At 38.8% G+C, this 25,460-nt stretch overlaps 2 protein-coding genes and 1 pseudogene across 5 annotated transcripts; 2 read left to right on the top strand and 1 right to left on the bottom strand.

Moving 5' to 3' along the window:
* The first annotated feature begins 1,347 nt into the window (after nucleotides 1-1,347).
* LOC104589759 (small ribosomal subunit protein uS13c-like) lies at nucleotides 1,348-14,616 on the top strand. Of its 3 annotated transcripts, none has more exons than XM_019196388.2 (4): nucleotides 1,348-1,663; nucleotides 1,745-1,969; nucleotides 2,078-2,252; nucleotides 14,101-14,616. In XM_019196388.2, the coding sequence occupies exons 1-3, from the start codon at nucleotides 1,547-1,549 to the stop codon at nucleotides 2,243-2,245; spliced, it is 510 nt and encodes a 169-aa protein (XP_019051933.1). In that variant the 5' UTR covers nucleotides 1,348-1,546; the 3' UTR covers nucleotides 2,246-2,252; nucleotides 14,101-14,616. The 3 variants fall into 3 exon arrangements, with proteins under 3 accessions (XP_019051933.1, XP_010246486.1, XP_010246485.1); XM_010248184.3 differs by lacking the exon at nucleotides 14,101-14,616 and adding an exon at nucleotides 2,383-2,441; XM_010248183.3 differs by lacking the exon at nucleotides 14,101-14,616 and having other exon boundaries at nucleotides 1,349-1,663; nucleotides 2,078-2,441.
* Nucleotides 4,505-8,433, top strand: LOC148803079 (uncharacterized). Its single transcript, XM_088891524.1, has 7 exons — nucleotides 4,505-4,585; nucleotides 4,874-5,173; nucleotides 5,366-5,698; nucleotides 6,168-6,491; nucleotides 6,617-6,752; nucleotides 7,574-7,872; nucleotides 7,990-8,433. The coding sequence occupies exons 1-7, from the start codon at nucleotides 4,505-4,507 to the stop codon at nucleotides 8,431-8,433; spliced, it is 1,917 nt and encodes a 638-aa protein (XP_088747650.1).
* Nucleotides 14,617-20,001: 5,385 nt separating the features above from the next.
* LOC104589760 (protein FAR1-RELATED SEQUENCE 9-like) lies at nucleotides 20,002-24,048 on the bottom strand (annotated as a pseudogene). Its single transcript, XR_016081239.1, has 2 exons — nucleotides 23,032-24,048; nucleotides 20,002-22,446 (listed from the first exon to the last, which is right to left on the bottom strand). The product of XR_016081239.1 is annotated as a protein FAR1-RELATED SEQUENCE 9-like (transcript).
* Between the last annotated feature and the right edge of the window lie 1,412 nt (nucleotides 24,049-25,460).

The raw sequence follows: 25,460 nt of genomic DNA, 5'->3' as shown, positions 1-25,460 counted from the left end.
CACTAGCTTGCTGCATTGAAATGTTGCACCCAAAAACAACAGAAATGCGAGCTTTACTTTTGGCAGTGGAGATCGCAACTATATATTATTGTAGACAGGTTCAGGTTCAAGGTGATTGCTTGTTGGTCGTTACACACATGTAGGGGTGTCAGTTGAACTGGATTTGGTCCAATCCGGTCCAGTCCAATGTGAGTCCATTATAAATGGACCAAGTCCAATCCAATCCAATGAATGTTTTGGATCAATTTGGACCGGTTCAATTCAATGTTTGGACTGCCCAATCTGTTTAAATTCATTTTGATTTAGATTGATTTCAACCCAAACCCGATCCATTGACATATATTCTTATCTTATATTAATGGAATAGATATTGACTTAATCCAACCCAATCTAATATAAATTTGTTACGGACGGACCAGGTCCAATCTAATATGTCTTATTGGTCCATCCAGTTTGTCCAAATTGATTTTGTACTGAACAGATCCAAACCAAAATTGGTCCATTGACACCCTTACACACATGTAAGGTTCAATGCCACATTCACCTTGGAGATGTTGGCATATGTTGAATGATGCCAACAATATTATTGGGTCACATGGCCAAATGTCCTGTTTACATGTTAAAAGACATATCGATGGACTAGCACATAAATTTGTTAGATGGTGTCTGGTGACTAAAAACTATGGACTTTGGGAGGATCTTGGATTTTTCAAGGTTAACTAACTATGGAGGGTCTTTGTTGCAAATGAAAGTTTAGGAGTAATAGCTAAAATGCAGGGCGGTAATGCATATTTTATTCAATAAATTATATAGTTAGGATCTCCTACAAGCAAAAATTCTGCTCATATAGCATCTACTTATCCATTGAGAATATCTCTCATATATGTTAAATTAATAAAGATATATTTTCAAGGTGGGGACTCCATTCCCATGCTTGCACAGGTGGGGATTTGTCGGAGATTCCAACTCAAATTATGAAGTTTTGATCTTTACCTCATAGGCACATCCCACCATGTATGGGAAACATCTTGCGAACTTTTGTATTATTATTCATGGGAAATGTTCCCAATGAGTGGTGAAATGTGCCTTGAGGTTGGTGTGAAGAATTCACATCTGCATCCCACTAGAGGGCGCCCCACAATGTCCTACAGCACATTTCCTGCCGTGTACTGGAAACATCTCCTATGATGTTATCATCATTTCTGATACTATGATGGGGAGATGTTTCCAATAGACGGCAGGGATGTGCGGGCGTTGTGGGGGTGGGGGCGTAGATCTGAATTCTGGTGTGCGGTGCGATATATGAGGGGCAGATCCCAATTCCAAAGTATGTGTGTGGGATTTACACTTCATGCCGGGATTCACGGAATCACGTTAGTCCGGGTCCGAGCATGGGGTAAGTACATTGTCATTGTCCGACTCGGGCGGGTCTGTGATCACCTTCAAAACAAAGGATAAGCTGGAATAGAGCGGTCGAAGAGCTCCCCTTTACTCACCCACACAGCGATAGAAGCAATCAAGCAATAGACTGCAAGCACAAGAAGAAATGGCTCAAGCTCTGGCTATGCCTGTTGTGCCTTCACTTTCGATGCTCTGTAAGGGAGGGAGCCCATCTAATTCACTCTGCAGCGCTATCTATTTCCCCAATTCAACACCCCCAAAGGTACCCATTTCCTCTTCTTCTTCTTCCTCAGTTCTGGTTTGTTTTTTCGTTTTTTTCGTCTTTTTCTTTAAATTTTTGTAGTATCGTGGTCTGAGCATCCAATGCGCTCGTGTTGGAGGAGTTGAGATCCCAAACAACAAGCGAATCGAGTATTCTCTCCAGTATATTTACGGTATTGGCCGCACCAGAGCTCGTCAGATCCTCTGCGACCTCAACATGGAGAACAAGATCACCAAAAACTTGTCCGAAGAGGAACTCACAACCCTTCGTGAAGAAGTCTCCAAGTACGAGATTGAAGGTGACCTGGTAATTCTAATTCTCCCCCTTCCCCCTTCTCTATTTCATCTCTGTTGTCTACTCCCTCTCTTTGGTTTATTATTATTATTAAGTGGGTTTCTGGTTTTTGAGTTCCAGAGGCGTTTTAACGCACTCAGAATCAGGAGGTTGATAGAGATTCAATGCTATAGAGGGACAAGACATCAAAAGGGATTGCCTTGCAGAGGACAACACACGAAGAACAACTGCCGAACGCTGAAGGGTAAGAGGGTCGCTATTGCAGGAAAGAAGAAGGCCCCTCGTTGAGAACCAGGTTGTGTTTCTAGCTCCTTAATTTGTTTGGGTTACTGCTCAATATTAATTTTTAGTAATATATGGATTAAATTGCTTTATTAAATTAAGTGTCTTTCGTTTTGATGGATGTTCATAACTGGGTTCTGTAGATTATTTCTATCCTGACTCAATAGTGTATATGCTTTTTCCCTTGATGAGGGCATGTGAAGTTGGAATCTGACGGGTACTTGAAATAACTTATTTATTTATTTTTGGTTGAATATGCTTTCAAACTCATAGTGGCATCTTCAGATCATTTTCCATTGTTATCTTGGGCAGCCTGAACTCTTATTTGTAACCAATTATATTCTCTATTTTCACAATGTTGAATATCATGTGTTATTTCTTCTTGCACATCCATGCCTCAAAGTCCTGCCAGTGACTGTCCTGGCTGTAAATGGTATTGTTCAAGTAGTTGATCAATGACAAAATGTGCAGTCCTTAAACATAAAGTTATAGACGTTTGGTACATGAAAATTTTCCAATGGTCTTAATTTGTGAGGCAAATAGTTATCTCCATCTGATAAACAAATATTTATCTCCTTTTGATGGCTTCACTGTCTATGTTATTTTCCAAGTAACCCATGTATGTGTATAATTGTATCACCTGCTTTTTCATATACAATGCTCTTCAAACATAAAAATAAATATAGGAAGATCTATAAATGTTCTTTTCTTTATTGTCCTTTTAATTAAGATGTTATTTGGTACCGTTGCTGTTTATACCTAAAACATTTTGGGTTGATGAATATTAATTGGTGAGAGATATGTGTTGTCACATCACATATGAGAGTCACTTCATCCAGAATCTTTAGACTCCCCCCCTGGAGCAAGGAACAACAATTTGACAATTTGACATTTCTTCAAACAGCTATAAACAGCCACAGCTAACAGTTGTATGCCAATTTATATTGATCAACCCAAAATGTTTCTGGTAGAAGCAACAATGGTACCAAACAACCTCTAAGTCTACTTTGGATTTTGAGTCTTTTATTTAATTTTCTCTTGGGCTGGGTTACTGCTATATAGATAGAGAGAGTGGCACAGGAGAAGTCTCAAGTCTTTCTCTTTTATGAGCCAATATACACATTTGCATTTCTTTGTCCATCCAATGTAATTCTTGTATATGATAATGAAGAAGAGGCATGTAGAAGAATCTTTTTCCAGATAGGCAACTGTTGAACTTTATTAGATTCAAGAAAGAATAATATATGTACAACATGCCAAGCATCCATATTCATCAAAAAAACATACCAAGTATCCATATTTGTGGGCTGGCAAATAGCCACCTAACCCAGTTTTCTATTTATATTACAATTGAGCTCAAATAATCCATTTTACCCCTTGTTTGGCTAAGCCATTGTCCAAGCTATTTGCTGCGTCTTTGAACCCCTATCTCCCATGCCAGGTGTCTTGTCTCTCTGATGACGTGTTGATTCTGCCATAGACCTTGGGTATTTCCTCTCAACCAATCCATTACCACCTTTGAGTCCTTATCCACAATTATGCTTTTAAGGCTAGGTGATCTGGCCACCCTTAGTCCTTGTAATGCTGCTAGCAGTTCAGCCCTTTTAGGAAACCAATGACCAAACTAGCTTGGAGTATGTTGCTAATATGGATCCATGCCCATCCCTATATGCCCCACCAATGCCTGAAGGTCCTGAGTTCCTCATGTTACATCCATCATAATTTAATTTTATTTGGTTAACCCTTGGTGGGAAACTTGAACAGCTCCACCCCTTCAATTGATTGCTACTGATTCCCAAGTTTTACCCAATAAGCTACCTTCACAGCAATTCAATTAAAGGAATAGGAGATTAGTAAATGATAAGTAGGTTCTTTACTCTTCCATTATCAAAAGGGGGGAGGGAGGGGGGGGGGGCAAATATGTGGGGATCAACACCAATTTGGTCTTTTCTTTTGAAGAGTTGCACAAGTAGCTGTTTTCACACTAAGAGCCTCTTTTGAGGCCCCAGCCCAAATGGCATCTTAGGCCCATACCACTAACCAGCCTGGGGACCAGCCCACACTACCAGTAGAAGCCCACGAGGAGCATAGCATGATGAAGAAGGACAACCGCCTAACCATTCGTTTTCTGTACACAAGGAAGACACGTCAGCCATGAACATTCCCATGCACATGTCGTGATCTCCTTGTAAACTTTATAAATATCTGAGAATAAACGAGTAGGGCAGACCTGGGAGAGAGATGACGAACACGAGATCCTCAGCAATGGAGGGTCGAATCAACAAGATTGAAGAAGAGCTTCACAAGGTGTTCAGGGAGATGAAGGATTTGAAGGATTCCATTTTGGTGGCAGCCAGCCAGTTCTAGAGGTCGTCCCAATCCAACCTGTGCGAAGGTGATAACGAAGGCTCTAGTCACTCCAGCCACTTGCACGCAAGTTCCAGATTCAGAAGGATGGCCAAGTTGGTGTTTCCCACGTTCTCAGGTGAGGATCCTATTTCCTGGATATTTAGAGCAGAAAGATTCTTTGAGATAAATGAAATTCTAGGGCATCAGCGTGTGCCGATGGCTTCGATCCATTTGGAAGGGGAGGCCATCTAGTGGCTCTAGTGGTATCGATGTTTTAACCCTCAGATTGGGTGGACGGAATTTACAGAGGCCATCTGTCACCGTTTCAGACCATCAAGGTTTGAGAACTTTGATGAGGCTCTGTTGGGACTAAAACAAATGGGGACAGTGAGGGAGTACCAGAACGAGTTTGAGAGGTTGGCTTCTCGGGTTTACGGGTGGCCTGAATCGACGTTGGTGGGAGCCTTCTTAGGGGGTTTGAAGGATGAGATTCTGTATGAAGTAAAGGCCTTGCAACCAGTCATCGTTAATGCGGCGGCCCACTTAGTCCGCTTGCATGAAGAAAGACTGAACAAGCTTAGACGGGTAACTAAACCAGCCTTGGCCGAACCAATCCTCAATAATCCTCTGACCAAAACTGAACCGTGTTCAACTAGGCTGGTTGGACCAAATGATTTACCCCTTAGGCGTCTCTCTTGGGCGGAGATGTAGTCACGTCGCGAACGTGGACTCTGCTATAACTGTGATGAAAAATTCGGACCCGGGCACCATTGCAAGAAACCCCAACTTTTCCTATTAGAGTCGGAGGATCCTGAAGAGGAGGGTCTTGTAGTTGTAGACGGGATCCCGGAAGTTGATGAGGAGTCTACAGAGCAGGGGCTAGAGATCTCCCTCCATGCCCTGACTGGATCTTCCTTACCTCGAACCATGAGGCTCAAAGCAGTGATCGGAGGTAGCCCGATGGATAGCGGGAGCTCTTTAAATTTTGTGGCAAAGCAGCTAGCTAACCAGCTCCACTTAGCGGTGGAGCCCGTATCGGCTTTCTCTGTCCATGTAGCCAATGGACACAAAATCAGTTGTGATGGGGTTTGTAAAGCAGTAAAGATCAAGGTGCAAGGACACATACTCCAAGCCGACCTTCACCCGTTGGAGTTAAGGGGGCCCGATGTGATTTTGGGCATCTAGTGGCTTCGACAGTTGGGCCAATAACTTGTGATTGGGCCCGTTTGACCATAACTTTCACAGTAGACGTGCAAAGTTGCACTCTCCAAGGCTTCGATTCGGGGCCCCCATTGCAAGAAGAATTCAGCTTAACAATCAAGCCAAGCCACCATTCCTCCCCACTTGTCATTCTCTATTTGGGAGGCAACCCGGTGGGGCCCACACTCAACCATCCAATAGGTTCAGTAGGTCTAGGAGGGAATCCCACAAAGTTATCCATACTACTGCAGGCTTACCAAGATGTTTTCTAAGAACCCATGGACCTCCCTCCGAAACGGGACCAAGACCATAAGATTCCCCTCTTGCCAGGGGCAAGTCCGGCCAATGTGAAAAACTGTACCATTATCCCCATTTCCAGAAGTCTGAAATTGAGAACATTGTAGCTGATTTGAAGAAAAAGGGAATGATACAGCCTAGTTCCAGCCCATTTTCCTCATCCGTCCTGTTAGTAAAAAAGAAAGACGGCACATGGAGATTTTGTGTTGACTACCGGGCCTTGAACCGTATCACGGTAAAAGACAAATTTCCCATACCATTTATCGACAAGTTGTTGGATGAATTAGGTGCTGCTACGGTGTTTTCCAAATTAGACTTGAGGGCTGGGTACCACCAGATCCGGGTTCACCCGGAGGATGTACCGAAAATGGCATTCCGGACTCACGACGGGCACTATGAATTCCTGGTTATGCCCTTCGGGCTAACCAACGCTCCGTCCACTTTTCAAGCTCTAATGAGTGATATATTTCGGCCCTACCTCAGGCGGTTCATCCTAGTATTCTTCGATGACATTTTGGTGTATAGTGACAGTTGGGAATCTCATCTACAACATCTGAAAATTACTTTGGGGGTCTTGAGGCAGCATCGACTTTACGCCAAGAAAGACAAATGCCTATTCAGCCAGACGGAGGTGCACTACTTGGGCCATATTGTCTCTCAAGGCCAGGTTAGATTTGACCCTGATAAGATTGCAGCCGTGGTTAACTGGCCCATTCCAGATTCTATACGGGCCCTCGGGGGGTTCTTGGGCCTAACCGGTTACTATAGACAGTTTATAAAGAACTACGGCCTGATAGCCGGTCCACTGACCCAGCTACTCAAAAAGAATGCATTTCTTTGGGATGGCCAGGCCCAAGCCGCATTCTAGGCTCTCAAACAGGCCCTGTCCACACCACCCACTCTCGCCTTACCGGATTTTTCTCAAGAGTTCATAGTAGAGTGTGATGCATCTAAGTCCGGGGTGGGAGCAGTCCTTATTGCCTACTTCAGTAAAGCGTTGTCTATCCAGGCCCAGCTGAAGTCTACCTATGATAAAGAGTTGATGGCGGTTGTTCTCTCGGTATTAAAGTGGCGATCTTATCTGTTGGGTCACTCACAAAGCCTCAAGCACTTGTTAGAACAACCAGTGCACAACCCAGATCAGCAGAAGTGGTTGTATAAGTTGTTGCGGTTTCTACCAGGTGGAGTACAAGCCCGGTGCAATGAACAAGGCAGCGGACGCTCTGTCCTGCAGCCATGAAGTGTCCATGTTGGGCCTCTCCTGTCCCAATTTTCCTATCTTGGCTAGGCTCAAGGAAGAAGCCCACCTGGACGAAACAATTGAAAAGCTTGTTTAGAGACTTAAAGCAGATCCCGCTACAGTCCCAGGGTTCTACTTAGTGGGGCCAGATCTGTTCTTTAAAGGGTGCCTAGTGATTGCAGCCCAATCAAAGTTTCTCCCAGAGTTACTCCAGTTATTTCACTGCTCTACCTTGGGTGGCCATTCAGGAATATTCCGGACCTACCGCAGGGTAAGCCAGCACTTGTTTTGGTCAGGGATGAAGAAGGCCGTCCAGCAGTTTGTAGCACAATGCCCTACTTGCCAACGCTACAAATCTGATCATCAAACTCCGGCAGGGTTGCTACAGCCCCTTCCAATTCCAGCACAGGTATGGGAAGATATCACCATGGATTTCATCACAGGACTCCCAATATCCATGGGTAAATCAGTGATCATGGTAGTAGTGGACAGATTAACCAAATACAGCCATTTTGTTGGGCTGGCACACCCATATACAGTGGCCCAGGTAGCACACACCTTTGTGAAGGAGGTGACCCGACTTCATGGAACCCCCCGGTCCATTGTGACGGATAGGGACCCAGCTTTAATGAGCCGCTTCTGGACTGAATATTTCAAAGCCTAGGGGACTCAGCTGAACCACACCACCAGTTACCACCCACAAGCCGACTGTCAGTCTGAAGTTGTTAATAGGAGTTTGGAAACTTATTTGAGGTGCTTCACAGGGGAAAGGCCTAAACAGTGGATGCTTTGGCTATCATGGGCCAAACTGTGGTACAATACCACTTATCATTCGTCGCTGGGGATGAGCCCATTTAAGGCACTATATGGGAGGGAACCACCCCTTATACTTCCCTATGAAATTGGTTCTACAGCAGTGGCGGAGGTTGAAGAAAAACTACAACAGAGAAATGAAATCCTGAAGTCTCTGAAGGAGCATTTGACCCGGGCCCAGCAACAGGTGAAGGCCCAGTATGCCAAGAAGCACAGGCCGGTGACCTACCAGGAAGGGGAGTTTGTGTTTCTGAAACTGCAGCCCTACCGCCAAGTGTCAGTAGCCCATCGGTAGTGGCCTAAATTTGCACCTCGGTTTTTTGGGCCTTTTCAAATAATGGGCCGAGTAGGGGATGTGGCATACAGATTGGACCTTCCTCCCTCCTCTCGCATCCACCCCGTTTTTCATGTCTCCCTACTAAAGAAGAGCATAGGATCTCAGATGGATGCTAGCCCCACATTACCTGAGTTTGATGAGGAGGGATGCCTGCAGCCTTAGCCAATGGTGGTTCGAGATCTAAGGTGGGTAAAAAGGGTTAAAACAATTCACAAGGAAGCTTTGGTGGTTTGGAAGCACCTGCCCGAGGAGGATGCATCCTGGGAAGAATGTGACAATCTCAAGAAGATGTTTCCAGGCTTCAAGCTTGAGGACAAGGTTGTTTTGAAGGAGGGGCGAGTTGTTGAGGCGCCAGCCCAAATGGCACCTCAGGCCCATACCCCTAACCAGCCCGGGGACCAGCCCACAGTGCCAGTAGAAGCCCACAAGGAGCACAGCATGATGAAGAAAGACAACCGCCCGCCCATTCATTTTCTGTACATAAGGAAGACACGTCAGCCATGAATCGTGATCTCCTTGTAAACTTTATAAATATCTGAGAATAAACGAGTAGGGCAGACTTGGTTTTGCATTTTCTCTCTTTTCTCAGTAGGAGGTTAGGTCTCCCTCGAAGAGACCTCTGCGGTGGGCAGAATCCCATCAGCCTCCAAACAAAAAGCCCTAATTTTCTTTGGCACTATTCCACTCCAAACTTATTTTACCAGAAAAAGATTGTGGTTGCCCAGGAACCAATGAGATATCTCAAAAAAAAAAATAATAATAATAATAAAGGAATAGGGTGCACATGAAAATTGATTGAAGGTTGCTTGTCCATGACAATAATCAATATATAAGTCTTTTGAGTTCTTTTTTTATTAAACTTCTAGCTTTCCATTTACTTGAGTGATTCCTTTACTGATGAAGCATGCGAGTTGCCTAGAGTTGAGTATAACCTGATAGAGACGTCAAGTGGTTCTGTCTCACATGGTCAAATGATTCCTGAGGTTATCCTTTCCACATACTGGTCATTAAGTTGTAATTTGTCCTCTATTAAATCCATATTGTAGGTTAATTGACCCCAATGTACAACTTGTATAAAGTCATTATTTAAGGATAAAATACAGAGAACTACCGTGTGCTTTGGGGATAGTGACACTGACGCTCCCAAACTTTTGTTTGTTATAGAGAGCTACCCAATACTTTTAGATTCCAACACTCTGTTCCTGCCATTAGCATTCTGTCAGTTTTGAACTTTTATGAGACCATGTTGCGTTCTTTGTTATTACATCTCCAAAACCCAAGTTTTGAAATTTTCCTATCCTCGTTCTCCCCACAGAAATTCTGTACAGTTTTTGTTTATTGATTTGCAAAGGGTTGGGGAAAGTTGAAGTGCCTCATCATGTAAGGAGTAGCTTTTCCTATCATTATGAGACCATTTTGCCCTCTTTTTTATTGAATCTCCAAAACCCAAGTTTTGAATTTTTCCTATCCTCATTCTTGACTCTCCACAGAAATGTTGTACACATTTTGTTTATTGATTTGTAAAGGGTCTGCGGAAAGCTGAAGTGCTTCATCATGTAAGGAGTAGCTGCAACAACTGCTTAGGTTTTTGATATGTCATAAAGGAAAGGGGAAAATGGTCTCATAAAAGTTCAAAACTGACGGAGCGCCAATGGGTGGAGCAGAGTGTTGAAATGTGAAAGTACAAGGTAGCTCTCTGTTGCAAATGAAAGTTCAAAGACCTAGATGTCACTACCCCCAAAGTATAGGGTAGGGTCTCTGTATTTTACACTATTAAAGCAGGATTGTCCTGCATTGATTTCTTGTTATACCTAGCTTTTTTTTAGCAAATTAAAAATATGGGATGAATTTTGGTAGAATCTTGATTAATATTTTTCCATTAAAGTAGGGTATGTTAAACATCATTGGAAAGTTTTTTGAGTCTACTTTCCAACAGAACAAATGGTTCATAGGTCAAAGATTTATATATGGAGCTCTAGCCAAAATATGAAAACTTGTGAGAGCCGACTATTGCATCTCTCTTGCCGGTCACTATCACGCAAGTACAGATAGTGATGTAGGAGAAGTTAAAGTCTTAAGTCCTGGAATTTATGATAAAGAGGCATGCAAAACTGCTTTTGAATTTATTATTTTGTGAAGTTTCTTGCTTTCCATTGAGTTGAGTGACTCCCCTGTTAATCAAGTTTGCAGCTCGGCCAGGTTGACTGATAACCTGATTAGACATGTCAGGTGATTAATTTTCTCCCTGCTAAGTGATTCCTGAGATTATCCTTTCCACACACTGCAAATCATGTTGTACCTCAGCCTGTATCAAGTCCCTATTGTAAGTTTAACGGACCCCCATCTCCAACTTAGTTGTTATTGAAGTGGGCTTGTCCACCAATCCAAAAAAGTGAGCTCATCCTGCACGACTTAATGTTATACCAAGAACTTTTGCAGACTAGAAACTTTGCATGAATTGTGATTTTGTTTGAGTTTTCTTCATTAAGTGGTGGGTGTTATATATCATTAGAAAGATTTTTTAGTATACTTACCCAACAAAATATATGGTTCATAAAAGAGAGATTGCCGTGACATGAAAGCTTTCCAGAGCTGACTATTGCATCCAAGTCTTACATTGTATTCAGAATATCTTGATGGGGAATTGGGGATTTTGTAGGAAGGTATCAGAGAAGATTACCTTCAAGTTTAAATTAGAGAAAGGTCCACATTCTCATGCTTGTCAGTTTGATGTTTTACAATTACACCAATCTCAAAGTTTCCACGCTTCTACTTGATTCGAAGTAATATAGGAAGGAAGATCAACCAATTTACTCGGTTTGGGAAGGAAGATGTTACCTGAAAAAGGAAAGTTTTGCTTGCTTTTAGTACAGGTGGGCCCCACTTCTGGATGGACATACATGTGAACCAACAACCAGGGCCCAGATATGGGACCATGTGGGTCCCACTTTCGAGACCAGCAGATACAACCTTGGTAATGCAAAACATATCAATAAGGCATGTTTTAGGATACGTATTGACGTGCATATGGTGGAATGATTAGGACAGGCATTGATGCATTCAAGAGAATACACAAATCCCACAAATGCATTAATAACAGGAACCATTAATTTTTTTTTTTAAGATAGGATATTAAATATGGCAAAGAGTTGGGGCAGTTTTGTTGTATGGAACAGAAATGTTTAGATGAGATGGACGAGTGGAAAAGGACAAGGGGTGATTTGACCATGTTTAGATGATAAAGACTGTCATCTAAGAAGTGATTTGTCTTTGTCATGTTTAGATGAGATGGGCAAGGGGTGATTTGACCATGGTCGTCAAGTCTAAGAAGTGATTTTCCATGTATGTTATATGCTCTCACCTCTCAGGATGTTTACACAATTTTTGCTTTCAGTAAATCCCATCTCATTTGAATGATCAGTATATAAACCACTTCCAGGGTTAAGATTATTAGAAACTTGCACATCACTTGAGTGTTTAAAATAACTTGACTGGTTTGGAGGCTCGAAGGTTTAGATATTTGGTTGAAAGATCACTTTAAACAATATTAATGAAAGAGGTGGCATAATCTTAAAATTCAAGAAAAGGGCAATTTAGGGTTTAAAAAATATCTAACAAGGCATTTGGCCATATTCCGTCCATTTCTTTATGGAATGGTTGGTTTGGATCCACCCAACCAACCGCCATTTATAAGTGAAGTCTGAAGTGAAGTATCAGTATCGCAAAGAATACTCGATGGATAACTTTGGATAATGATATGGATACATATGGAAATAACAGGGGAATTTAGAAATTCCACAAATACACTGAGGACATAAAATCAAAAAGTACAAAAGGTATGAACAAGCTTCAAAGTATCGATATACTTGGATATTGAAGAATTGGTATAGAGAAGGTAAAAGGCTCAATGCTATTTTTTCTCCTGGTTTTGATAACTTGTGGTATGGATACTAATAAATACAAGTTATAAATGGCCTCGTCTCTTTAAAAATAGAGTATTGGCAACCCTGAAAATCAATAAGTATAGTACAATATGCATAGATACACTGTGATATATAATGTAAATCTTGGGTATAAAGGCATAAAAAGCATATATTACTAGTTTATGTGAAATAAATACATCGAGATACACTTAATAAGTTTTGGGAAATGGAAAAGAATCAAAGAATCTTAAAAGTTCAAAAGTAAAATCCATTTTACTTTAAGGAATTTTGGCTTTGACAACTCTTGGACATTACAAAAAGGCCCACTTTTGACACTAAAATTCAAAAGGGCCATTTTCACCCTCAAACTATTGGGAAAAGGCACAAGGCTGCGTTTGGTAGAGGTGTAAAATCGAACCGGGGTAAACTTTGTACCCCGGTTCAATTTTGCATACATTTGGTAGACATGTAATTTTACACCCAAAATTGATGTAAAATTATATTTTATCTTTTAATTACATCGATAATCGGTGTAATAATAAATACATTGAAATTTTTTAGGTATTTATTACATCTCTCTCCTCTTTTCCTCCGACGAGAACACAGAGGCAGCGATCTCTGGAAGCTTTCGCTCTCTCTCTCTCTCTCTTCTCCTTCTCTCTTCCTCCAACGAGAACATGACCTGCGACTAGAACGAGAACAGAGAGGCGGTTGTAACACCCGGCAAGGACTGCAACACCCGACGAGAATGAGAACCGAGAGGCACTCACATATGAGAGCCTCTCCTGTTGCAACACCCAGTCACCAGTTTATGGGTCTGATATGCCGCTCAGGTGCTCTATTTCTTGGCCAACCGGCAAGTACTACAATCTCTCGGTTGCAGTGGAAAAGAGAGAGAGAGAAGGAGTGCTCTGTTTCTTGGCTGATCGGCAAGTAATTCTCGCGGTGCTCTGTTTCTTCTTCGTTGTCATCCTCATACATTCTAAGTGTTACACCAGGTGAGTGCAAAAGATAACCTCTTACATGACCGGTTATCATCCTCGTACATGCTCGCGGTGCTCTGTTTCGTTGTCATCCTCATACATGACCGGCAAGTAATGCTCGCAGTCTTCCAAACAAACATTACGTAAAACTTTTACATGACCGGTTCATCTTTTACGCTAATCTAATGAGCCGTTTTTCAAATACATCGGTGTAATTTTGTATTTACACCTCTACCAAACGCAGCCTAAGGAAAAATGGATGATGTTAGAGAGTTGTTGATGCCTCTTTTAGTGAATGATTAAAATAATGTTAATTGATGATTTGGCATGCCAAGTTAGCGAGAGTGTTTTATGGGTGGTCTCATCTTAGCTGACTGGATTTTATTGGATGATGGCATGATGGTTTTATCCAAAGCATAATACACTTGGTGTATATGTATAGCAAGAACATAATTCCGTTAAGACTTAACCACCATGGTCAAATCACCCTTGCCCATAACAAATCACTTCTTATGTGGAGTGGAGTCTTTGTCAAGTTTAGACGAGATGGGCAGTTCTCCCTTCTGTGTGCAGTCTTTGTCATGTTCTTTAGTTTGTCTTTAAATTTCAGATTTCTGAGGTGGGTGACTTGATATTAGAAGAAGAATTACGTTCTACATCCTTAGAGTTCAGAAATATTGACCAGGTTTCAATTGACATTCATGCTTCAAATTTGGCAGATTAATTGCTTTGTAACATTGATTATTCCCAGTTCCCACCATAGCAGCACAATGAAGAACTTTCTGATTTTTTGCCTTGGGTTAAGAAGGATCAAATTTCAACAATCATATTGAGCAGGCGGGTGCATGGGATTGACCTCAACGTGTTGGACATTTTAGACTGGAGTAGAGACAACTACTAATGATGCTTTCTGTTGGATAATAGAAACGGTGCCGTTGTTTGCATTTTTCCACAAGTATAAACTTCCTCGTCATCTTCTCTACCTGCTCCATTTGTAGACCTGCTTCTCCAATTATTGGTCCAACAGTTGTACAAGAGAAGATAGAGAGATATATCCATCTGCTTGCCTGAGAGTGAGCAAATAACATTTTAATGTGCTAGAGAAGAGAGGGATTCAGCAACAGATCCAATTTGAAGCTTCTATGCTACAAGAAAAGAAAGCAGGGGAATTTTACATTTAAGAGAAAACTCATGGCCTGTTCGTTTCCTCTTTTAACTCTTATCTCTTACAGGAATCTTGCAATTTTTTGTTAGTAGCAAATTTTATTTTGTTTTCCAATGATAACCCCAAAACACAAAACGCTTCTTCCTTATAATAATAATAATAATTAATAATAACTAGACTAATTAATAATAATAATAATATTATTATTATTATTAATCACTATTTATTTTTTTAATTAATTATCTATTTACTTATTTAATAGTTACTATTTAATTATTTTTATTAATTTTTACTTGTAATTAATTAATTATTTAACTATTTTATAATTAATTATAAATTATAAAATAGTAATGATTGCTAATTATATATTCATTTAAATTATGATTTGATTATTTCTTTTAAACATCTAAAAATAATAATAATTTATTTATTAATAATTAATTGATTGATTATTAAATTCTAAGTTCTTTAAAAATATCTTTTTATTTATAATTTTTATCAATATATTATTTTTAATCATTTTACATTCATTTAATTAATTATTGATTATTAATAAATAATAAATTACTAATAATATTATAATATTAATATGGTATTTATGATAATATTTTAACATAATATTATTATAATAATTATTCATATTATTATAATAATGCTATCAAGAACTAATTATTAATTATATGAATAAATAATAAACTATTAATATTTTTAATATTAATAATACTATAATATTATTAATAATATTATGATAATATAATATAGTGAAATTAATAATATAATATTATAATATTAATTATAATATGTTATAATAATAATAAATTATTAATTATAATATAATATTAAAATGTCATTATAATAATTTTTAATATTGTTTCTTTATCGAATTACATAGACAAACAAAAATTCTCATATACGGGGTTAAAATGGACATTTGATAATTTTTAGAATTTAGAATTCATATCTCTGCATTCAAAGTTCAGAGGAAGGAAAAGTTCGCCAATACCGATATACCTCTTAATGTAGTTGTTGCACTTTCAGAGGTTAGATGTCAGAGCAAACAAACAGACCCTCAAAAGAGGGAAGGAAAGGGTTTGTGTGAGATAAAAAAAAAAGGCAGGGAGAGAGGAAACAAAAAATGGAAAAGATGGATAGGCAAGGGTTTATGAGTAAAAAAATTAAGAAAATTGTGCTACTAATAGCACATGGGAAGCTGATTACACATGGTCAGGACAGTGGAAAGTCTCTATTGGGCAACCTGCAAAGACTAGCTAAAAGGACCTAGCAGATCTGGACTGAAAGATTGAAACTGTGTAGGACCCTTAACAGTGATGAGATACTTATCTTCAATAGCTTACTATTTTGACCATGCAATGATTAAAAGAAAAAGAAGAGAGAGTAACAAAATGCGCAAGTGTGAAATAAACTTGAGAGTATCAGAAATCCTGTACAAGAATGGGTAACAAAATGCTTAAGTGTGGTTATCAGTCCTGCAACTGATAACCACATTGCACCAGTAACCCCAGCAGCAGATGCAACTCTGAAATCAGTAAATATCAGAGACAATTCCAGCTTTGAGAAGAAACGGAAAATGCTTGCCTTGTTCCCTTCTTCCTTGATACAGCTAGTTGAGAAGGGGTTGTTATTAGGACATGGATAAGAAAATGACGGTTTTACTTTTCAAGTTCTGCATAGATATACATGCTCATAAAAAACATAGCGTTAGTTGAAAAATATGTATATTTTTTGATAGATAAAGTATCATATTTCCATTAAATCAGAAAGAAATTACATAATCAATCCCTTGGGAAGGCGTGAGTTGCCGCCTCTCCAAACATGAAACACATAAAACTCTTAAAACACAGAATCTAAAGCAAAAGGTACATGTTTACTAACACACAATTACAGTTGAGCCCAAAAATATATTAATAACCAAATTATAAGCAATAAAATCATACAAGAAACTTTATGTAATTGTGTAAAATTCTTAAATTGAGATGTTCATCTATTTAAATTAAACACTGAACATAGCACAGGACTATAGAATTAGATCTGCACTAGATTGTGTTCTGTACCTAAGAATGGTGGCTGACTGAAAATTAATTGAGGAATGAAGGGAGAGGATTATCCCCTCCCCCCAATTGATGACAGAACCCCAAAAAAAGGACAGTTCTTGAGTCTTGAGACAGATTACACACAGGAACCATCTTAATGAATAGAAAGATACATAACCCATTTCCAATTATTTCCTTCAAAAGTTGATAGTACATTTGTCAGTTAAAATGTATCATAGTTCTCTAACTTTTGTTACACAAGAAGAATTCAGTTGGCAGCAGTTTTGATGTTCTGTTAGACACTGACCAATAAATCATGAGGAAGACAGTTTATATTTGTATACATGTTTATCAAGTCTAAAGCAAATAAATCTTTTAAGGAATTGAGCATCTCTACTAATTAGGACTATACTGTGCATTTCAAACATGCACAAAATGTAAGAACAATTGCTGCTATATCTTTTTGTTAGAATGATTGAAATGGCCCTGGTAGAAGAGTATGGCAGTGGGAGAGTGCAGGAACTTTCACTGTGCAATCTTTTTATAGCACGTTTCAGATGAGCAATCAGTCCCTGTTAGATTATTTGGTTCAAAAATATTCCCACAAAAATAGCATCCTTTGTATGGTGCAAAAATATTCCCACAAAAAAATGTCCCTTGTGAAATCCTTACAATGGACAAGCTTCTGCATAAAGGAATGGCGTTGGATTCAGCCAACTGTATTTTGTGTGAAGGGCACTCTGAATCAGTAGACCATCTGGCTGTAGTTTTTTGGTGCATCTGGAAGGAATGAAATGTAAGGATATTTAAAAATAAGAACAGTTCAGTGGACTCAGTGTTCCAGAAGATTTTTGGAAAAGTGTTTTCTTGGTTAGCTACACATAAACTGTTTAAAAGTATAGGTTATAATTCCCGTTTTGTACATGACAATTTTTTTTATGTAAAGCAGGGTATTGGGGTATAGTGCTGCAAGGGCAGCTTTTGTATAGTTCCTGTGTATACATCTTATTGTACATGATGCATCTTTGTAATACAAATATACTTTAACTTCTCTCTCTCTCTCAAAAAAACAAAAAAAAAAAAAATGAAAGAAAGAAAGGAAAGAGAAGGCCCATTAGTGAGAAGTCTTTGAAATAAATATGGATTCTGAAGAATATCAGAGATAAACCACCTAAAAATGGTGGTTGGGGTGAAGGTTAAAAGATGAATGGTGGCTTTAATCTAATTACTCCAACATTGATTAAGATAGATATCAAGTGGAAGAGATATACAGTCAAATACCCAGAAACAGACAAACTTTGTTAGTAAATTGTCTTGTATTCCAACGGCAGACCAAGGGAATGACTCAAGTAAATTAGATGGTCAGAGCATTATCAGAGGGAAATCAAGCCACAAAATGGGAGAAAAGAGAATAAAAAAGACAAAATTGTGGCTGTATATTGAGAAATCATATTAAAAAGAAAATGTGATGATAGTCTAAACAATTTGAGGCCCTTGAATTTCTCTACAAGGATGAACAGGTGGTCAAGCAAGACCTTAAATCAATAAAGATTTTCCTTCTTTTGGACTGAAAGGAATCCTGATGAATTCAAGATAGAGCTCTGATAAGTTTTTTATACCCAAACTTCGTCCAATCCAGTCAAGTTTCTAGATTTGAGGCACAAAGTATCCAATCTTAACTGAGAAACCATTTTTCATAGGTGAAAAGTCTAAGAAGCTCTAAGGGACTGGGACTTGAAGGGGATTTTAAAAGGTTTAAGGTAGTGAAAAAAAGGTAGAAAGGTGACATTTTCTTTGAAGGAATCATGAATCACTCCCAAGAGTTGAAGATCTCTCATCATCTCTGTTTTCCAGGCGATAGTCTCCCTTGATTCAGTGTCCTCCTCCACCCTCCACTAGTGGAGCAAGGATAAGCTGAACATGATAGCTGTTCAGTGGGTTGTGGAACCAATGATAAGGTTCCACACCAGTAATAAAATACTTGGGACCCACACCTTTCACAGTGGGGCCCATTAATTTATTACTGGTGTGGAACCTCACCATTGGTTCCACAGCCCACTGAACAGCCATCACGTTCAGCTAATCCAAATTCCCACTAGCGGTCCTAAACATTCTGTTAGTATTTTTTTTCTGAGAAAAGTAACTTTCATTCAAAAGAAAAAGGAAGGATGAACATGAGAAAAAAAAACAAAAAAGAAAAAAAAAGAAAGACCACACAAAAAGTTGGAAAAGTATTTGCACCATACAGAAAAACCAAGCAGGGTTTCCAAAACCATTAAGTCCTGAACTTTTGGTTTCTCTCCTATTTTCTGTCAAACCAAACATAGCCTTAGTATTTGCCCTTAATCCACCCCAAAATTCATTGGCGTTGGACCCTTTGGATGGTGAATGGGAGATCAAAGCAGTGACGGTGTTGGTAGATAAGGGAGCAATGTATGAGAAAAATCATTCAATATTGGTAGGGTCTCTTGGTGGAAATCAGGTAGGTGAGAGAGAGGGTTCCAACTTATCAAATGCCTTTGGTGGTCAGGCAGGTGTCTATTGTGGATAGGTGATTATACTCTATCTATGACGGGAGAGATGGAGCAATTGAGGTTAGCGCAAGGGATTTGGAAACTCTTGATCTGTTGGGCATTGGCAGTATAGGATTCATTCTTTAGTGGAAGAAGTAGATAGTGAGTATGGTAATTATCAGATTGGCTCCTTTTGCATATATCTGGACATATACAATCAAATAAACTAAAATGAAACAGGTACACCTGAGAGTTATTTACATGTTTCTAGCAGCCTGAGAATCAATTTTTTGAATAGTAGTATATGCTTTGGTTCCACTGCTAGAATTGTAGCAGTAGCATCCTCCAGAAAAGACAATAAATTAGGAGATTGTACTTCTGCAATAAAGTAGCTGCAGATGCTAAAAGAGATCTTGTTAGTTCATAGGTAGCATGAACCTTAAAAGATAGGATAAATAGAAATGTAGCAACATTTCAAATCTATCACGGTAAAGAGAAATACTGCCTATTAACTACTTGATCCCTGTCTATAAAGAGATCTATTGCACTACAGGGCATTGGGCTGCATGCATATGCATATAAAATAGTTCAATGAAACAATCTCACTTTCATTGTATACAAATTCGACATTAGCTACAACTATGTAGTCTGTCCAACATTGATCAATGAACCACTTTTTTTTTTTCAATTAATCCCAAGCATCCAGAAGATGGGTAACATCTTGTTGTTATAGATTTATGGTGCCACCACTACTCTTAAAAAAAAACAAAAAAAGAACCCAAAGTAGAGAGAGCAAAACATCCAATTAGCTTACCTACTGAAAAAAAAAATAAACAAATAAAAACCAAAACCATCCAAACCCAAGCGTATTGTCTTACCAGATACTTGATAAGTACTAAAATACATGAAAAGGTTCCAGCTAACCACTCTGTCAAAATTCCATCTACAAAGTTTAGTCGTGACTATATCTAACAGCAAATCAATAAGAAAATGACAAGTCCAACCCAAATTCTGTAGAGCCTCTTTTCTTTAAAATTTCTTCTACTGCTTGGCGTGCATTCTTATACACATCTAATAAAAGCAAATATGCTTTTTTGTCCTCCGCAGCACGTACAGATATCTCTCTAGATATTCTCTGTAACTCTGCAAACATTTTGGTGAATCCCGTGTTAGGACTAGGTTCAATTGTATGCCCACAATGATGGGTTATAGCTCCAACTTTTGCCTCTCTCGTCCATCTCTTTAAAATGTATTGTGGTGGAAGCTGTTTTATTTGTCTTTCTAGAAGAACATATAATGCATGAGCACAAACAATTCCCACAAACTCAAACTTCCTACAACTGCATACAAGTGATACATTCGATAAGTCAAATGTAACAGTATGCTCATGAGGTCTATTGCAATACTTTACTTTATACTCAATCTTTGTTCCAATTTCTACTTTACTTAGAATAATACAATCAAGAGATTCTGAATACTCCTTTTCAAACACCTTATATACTGTTGGAGTGTATATAGATATGGCTTCTTTCAACATCTGTATTGGAAAAAGCAAGTGGGGGGTGCTTTGGCTCATTTTGACATCCATCTCCAATTCTTGTATACGACAATTTGCCACAAGCCTTTCAAACTGCTTAAAAACTCAGACAAATCAATAATTGACTTCAAATATCCTCTCAATGAACTATTTATACTCTCCCTCTGTGTGCTTTCTATGTCGGCACAAAAATGATTTCGTCCATAAACTAAAGCCCATTTCTCTTTCACTTTAAATAATTCTTGCAACCAAATATTTTCTGTCAAATTATACTTTGAAAGCATCTCATTCCAAGCAGTAAGAAACTCATCCTCTTCCTTATACTCATAGATACATCTACTTAAATCTTTCTCAAAAGAAGAAGTAGCAAAAGTATCTTTCAAATGCTTAGCCGCACTTCGATATATATGACAAGCAAAAGCGATGATATGCTTCAGGAAACACTTGCTTTATTGCATTTTCCATTGTTGAATCTTGGCCAATAAGAATTGTCTTTGGTTGTTTCCCAGACATTGCCTTCAAAAAAGATTGAAAAACCCATGTGAAAGACTCAATGCTCTCATCATAAAGTAGTGCAGCTCCAAAAATAACAATTTTCTTATGATGGTTAACTCCAATAAAAGTTGCAAATAGCTGCTCATCATCATTTATTCTGAAAGTCGTATCAAAACAAACAACATCACCAAAATAATTGTAGTCAGCGACCATCTTTACATCTGCCCAAAAGATGTTAGTTATTTGATCTCCTGCATCAAGTTGAATCGAGTGGAAGGATAACATGTTCTCATCTTGCAAATTCTCAAAGTACTTCAATATAACTCCTGCACTTCCCTTTTCCATTTTCTTCTTCCTCTTTACACTCAAAGAATTGTTATAATTATTTCTCTTCATCTTTGCATGCAAATAGTTGCTGTAATCAGCATGAACAAACCCAAGTTTTTGAATTCCTCTAGCCTGCCCCATAAATTCCAAACTTGGTTTTGGATATATCCTTGGATATACCCTTGGGTATTTCCTTGGTTTATTGGCGAGACTATCCTGCGCAGCATGTGCTACTTTCATTTCCTCATGCAACCTTAGCATATTTGATACTTTTAGAGATAAAACTGGATGATTATGAGTTCCTTCAAACTTGGTCACACAATACTTTCCATTGTCTTGCAACAAAATGGTCATTTGTGCTTTACAACCAGTTCTTCTAAGGTCTCAACGAAACTTCACATGTAGTCGCCGTTTATCATGAGAACGATGACCTTCAAACGAACAAACAAATATTCTGTTTTTGTAAACACCACATTTTGTTCTGTACCCCCCTTGTATTCGGACAGTGAAACCTACATATTTAGCATATTGACTGTAGAAAACATATGCATCATTCCATGTATCAAATTTCATCCCGACTTCTGGCTCCCTACCTTCTCCACCTACTATTTCTAAATTAGCATTTGGCTGTGAGACATTCAACAAGTTTGGTCTATCTGACTCCCTGTCTTTTTGGCCTATATCTTCTATGGGAGCACTTGGCTGCAAGTCATTTGATAAGTCTGGTTCACCAGGTTCCCCATCATTCTGGCCCACATCTTCTACAGAAGCATCAGTCTGTGAGTCATTCCATGAGTCTGATCTACATGGCTCCCCTTCTTTTGGGTCTGCTTCTTCTACAGGAGCATTTAGCTCCAAGACATTCAATGACCCTGGTCTATGTGCAGTGCTACACTCCACCTCTAGACCCCCTTCATTTTGATTGTTTAAACTTAGACAGTGTTCACCATCCATTTGAAGAGGGAATGTTTCCATTCCTGTAAAAAGATAGGAAAATATAGTTATACCCCCATCAAGTTTTAACTACCACAATTTGAACTAAAATTTTCAGAAAGTTACAAGTATGCATACATAAACACTTGGACACTAACCAGTATTTGTCTGGCCTATAGTATACATGAATAAAATAACAGTAATGCAAAGGCACAAATTTTAATGCAAAAAAACAGCCCAAATCACAACAAAACAAAGGTACTTCAGTTCAAGGAAAAGAAAAGAAACAGCACACTGTAAATCACTAAAAGGAACCAAGGACACAGAACAAATCACGAATTCCTTTTATTCTAACCTAGAGAGTAAAAAAGGCAGGCAAATGAAATGAAATTGAGAGCAAAAACTAATAATAAATTAATAATTAAACAAATGACCTCTCTGCAACGGGAGGGTCGCCAACCCTCTTCAGGTCTCTTCTCTACCCGAACAGAAAGAAAAAAAAAAAAGAAAATCCCACTCTCAACCTACATCAAGAGACAGAAGGAAAGCATTTCATTCGGATGATCATGAAAAGCTAAAAAAGAAGGGACGAAAAAAGAAAAGAAAAGAAACAGAGACGAACTTCTTACCTTCACTAGGATTCGGAAAGATTTCTATTTCTCTCTTTTTCTCTGCTAAATCAATTTGAAGCAGTGGAGTTCAAACTTCAAATTTCAAACCCTCGTTCTTCTCGTCTCTTCTATTGTCTGTACCCCAATAGGTTTGAGCTTTCTTTTCTCAGGTCCGCGGTTCGGAGAGTTCAGTGCGTGACGTGTATAATTTTCATTGACGCATTGTAGCTTAGGCTACAACTTAGTCATAGCAAAAGTGATCCTCATTCGCTACTCAGGATCCAGAGCCCAGCCCGGCCCAAGATACTGCCAGTCCTAACGGTTTTAACTTCCATGGGCTGCAGCCGGCGGGAAGAGAATGAGACAGCGAACCAGAGAGAGAGAGAGAAGAAATCAGAAATGGCTGCTCAAGCACCGGCGGAGCTGCTACACTCTCTCTGTTCCTCACTCCAGCACCTTCGAATGCATCTGCAACTTCGATTTCCCCCTCAATATTTAGAGTTTGTTTATTCCATTTTCTGGATTCTTGTTTCTAGAGTTCCATAGTTTTGGGGTCTGAGCGTCGAGAGCGCTGGAGTTGAATGCGTTTAGATCCTGGACGAAGAGCGGATTGAGTGCTATCTGTAGCATATCTACGGAAACGGCCGGATCCGAGCTCGCCGGGTTCTCAGGGGGACGTCAGTCTGACTCTGGAGAGTAAGGTCAGCAAGTAATTGAGCCAAGAAGTTTACATGAACAGGTAATCACACTTGTAAAGCTTGACAGCCATAACTCGCGTCCGGCGTTGAAGATTGATCAACAACGTCTTATGGGCTCTCAGCGGCAACGATGATACTCACCGCGAGCTCAAGACGCCTAAGGAAAAAGAGAGAGTGTAAGGAAAAGAGAAAGTCTATGGTAGTTGGCTGCAATAAGCCAAATAAATATTTAAAATAAGTTCCTGTTTCGTATTATTTATTGGTATTCTAGCCGATAAGGGTAGCTTTTCGGCCGCCTTAATTTGAAGAAAAACACTTCATGTAATAACTAAAAAAGACAACTTTTTTAAACAAAGCAGCTGTATACGAAAGGGGAGCATCGTATTGTATCTCTTTTTGACAAAATTGCCCCTTTATTAATTTGAACAAAATCTTCCGATCATCTTTTTCTCTTGCGTGTGAATGTTTTCTTTTCTCTTTCTCTTCTCTCCTCTCTAATCCCTCAAATCTTCCTACATCTCTTGTTTTCTCGAATCTCCAATCTTTGCTCTCATTCTATGTAGTGATTACAGAGAAGCTTCAGCTCAGGAGTTTCTAGAGTTTCTCTTCAACTCTACGTCTTTTAGTTCTCTCCTTCTCTTTAGTTCGGAAGTTTCTGGAGTTTCTCTTCAGCTCAGGAGTTTCTAGAGTTTATCTTCAGCTCTACGTCTTTTAGTTCTTACTCACTCATTCGAGGGAAGGTCTACACATTTTGGTTTTCTGCTTGGAAGTGTTTTTTCACCTCTGCCTACTAAGATATTTATTTATTCCCTTTTATCAATTTCTTTCTCTGCCTCTCTTTGCTACTCTTTTGGGTTTCTTTGCCTTGCTTTCAACTATTACAGTTTTTCCATTCCAAAACCAAGAAGAGTTACCGATGGAGGGTTTTGCGTTGCTTTCAACTAAGAAACTATGTTTCCATTTCAATGTCACCGATGGAGGGTCTTTTGTGTTTCCGTAATTCTTTTCGTCTTTCTTTTTTGGATTCTTTTTCTTATAGTCTAGAAACATTATCAAGATGAGACTAGGAGAGTCCTAAGTTCACTAATCTAAAATCTTGTCCTTGTATAAGATGAAAACACCATTTGCATGAAAGAGGTCATATGTCCTTGGATATGTAAAGAAGAATTTACACCTGAACCAGATTATTTATGCACTATTTGTTGAAAAGTACTAAGTATTACATGCAATGTCCAGTATATGGTAGGAGAAATGCTAATACGTGCATTATTTAGGTACTCTACTACTAAAAGTGACTTAATGATAAAATTGTTAATAGAGAGCATCTAAAATTAGTATAATTAATTTTACAAATGAGACTGTATGATGTATTACTAGCATGTTACCAATGAGACTTTTATAAGGCAGTCATATGACTAATATTGCTATGTGAAATAAAGTGTTGGGCAATCAGAAAACATAACTTAGTTCGGTTTTCAAGTTGCCCATTGAATTTCTGTAATTAGGATTTAACAATTTTCATGGTGTAGTGACTTTTATTCAGTAGTTAACTGATATTTGGAACCATATAATTTAGTTTCTTGCTATCCTTGATTATTATATTAGATATTGACAATCATAAAATAATAATTATAAAAGTTGTTGATAGGAAGCTTTTTCTTCATAACCATTTTAGTGCTTAGTCTGTCTCACGTCTCTCTTGAGAACAACCATAAACATAATGCTCCTATCTTGTTATGCTTTGTCACA

This window comes from Nelumbo nucifera, chromosome 1 (genome assembly GCF_055504915.1).
Source record: "Nelumbo nucifera cultivar China Antique chromosome 1, China Antique-T2T, whole genome shotgun sequence".
Lineage (NCBI taxonomy): Eukaryota > Viridiplantae > Streptophyta > Magnoliopsida > Proteales > Nelumbonaceae > Nelumbo > Nelumbo nucifera.
Note: the sequence above shows the minus strand (reverse complement) of the source record. Positions and strands in the feature narration are given on the sequence as shown.

Excerpts from the sequence above, each read along its gene's own strand:
- LOC104589759 (XM_019196388.2), top strand. The coding sequence starts at position 1,547 with ATGGCTCAAGCTCTGGCTATGCCTGTTGTGCCTTCACTTTCGATGCTC. Across the intron at positions 1,664-1,744 it reads CCAATTCAACACCCCCAAAG|TATCGTGGTCTGAGCATCCA; the intron begins GTACCCATTTCC and ends AAATTTTTGTAG. Across the intron at positions 1,970-2,077 it reads ACGAGATTGAAGGTGACCTG|AGGCGTTTTAACGCACTCAG; the intron begins GTAATTCTAATT and ends TTTGAGTTCCAG.
- LOC148803079 (XM_088891524.1), top strand. The coding sequence starts at position 4,505 with ATGGAGGGTCGAATCAACAAGATTGAAGAAGAGCTTCACAAGGTGTTC. Across the intron at positions 4,586-4,873 it reads ATTTGAAGGATTCCATTTTG|ATTGGGTGGACGGAATTTAC; the intron begins GTGGCAGCCAGC and ends TTTAACCCTCAG. Across the intron at positions 7,873-7,989 it reads ACCCATATACAGTGGCCCAG|GGGACTCAGCTGAACCACAC; the intron begins GTAGCACACACC and ends TTCAAAGCCTAG.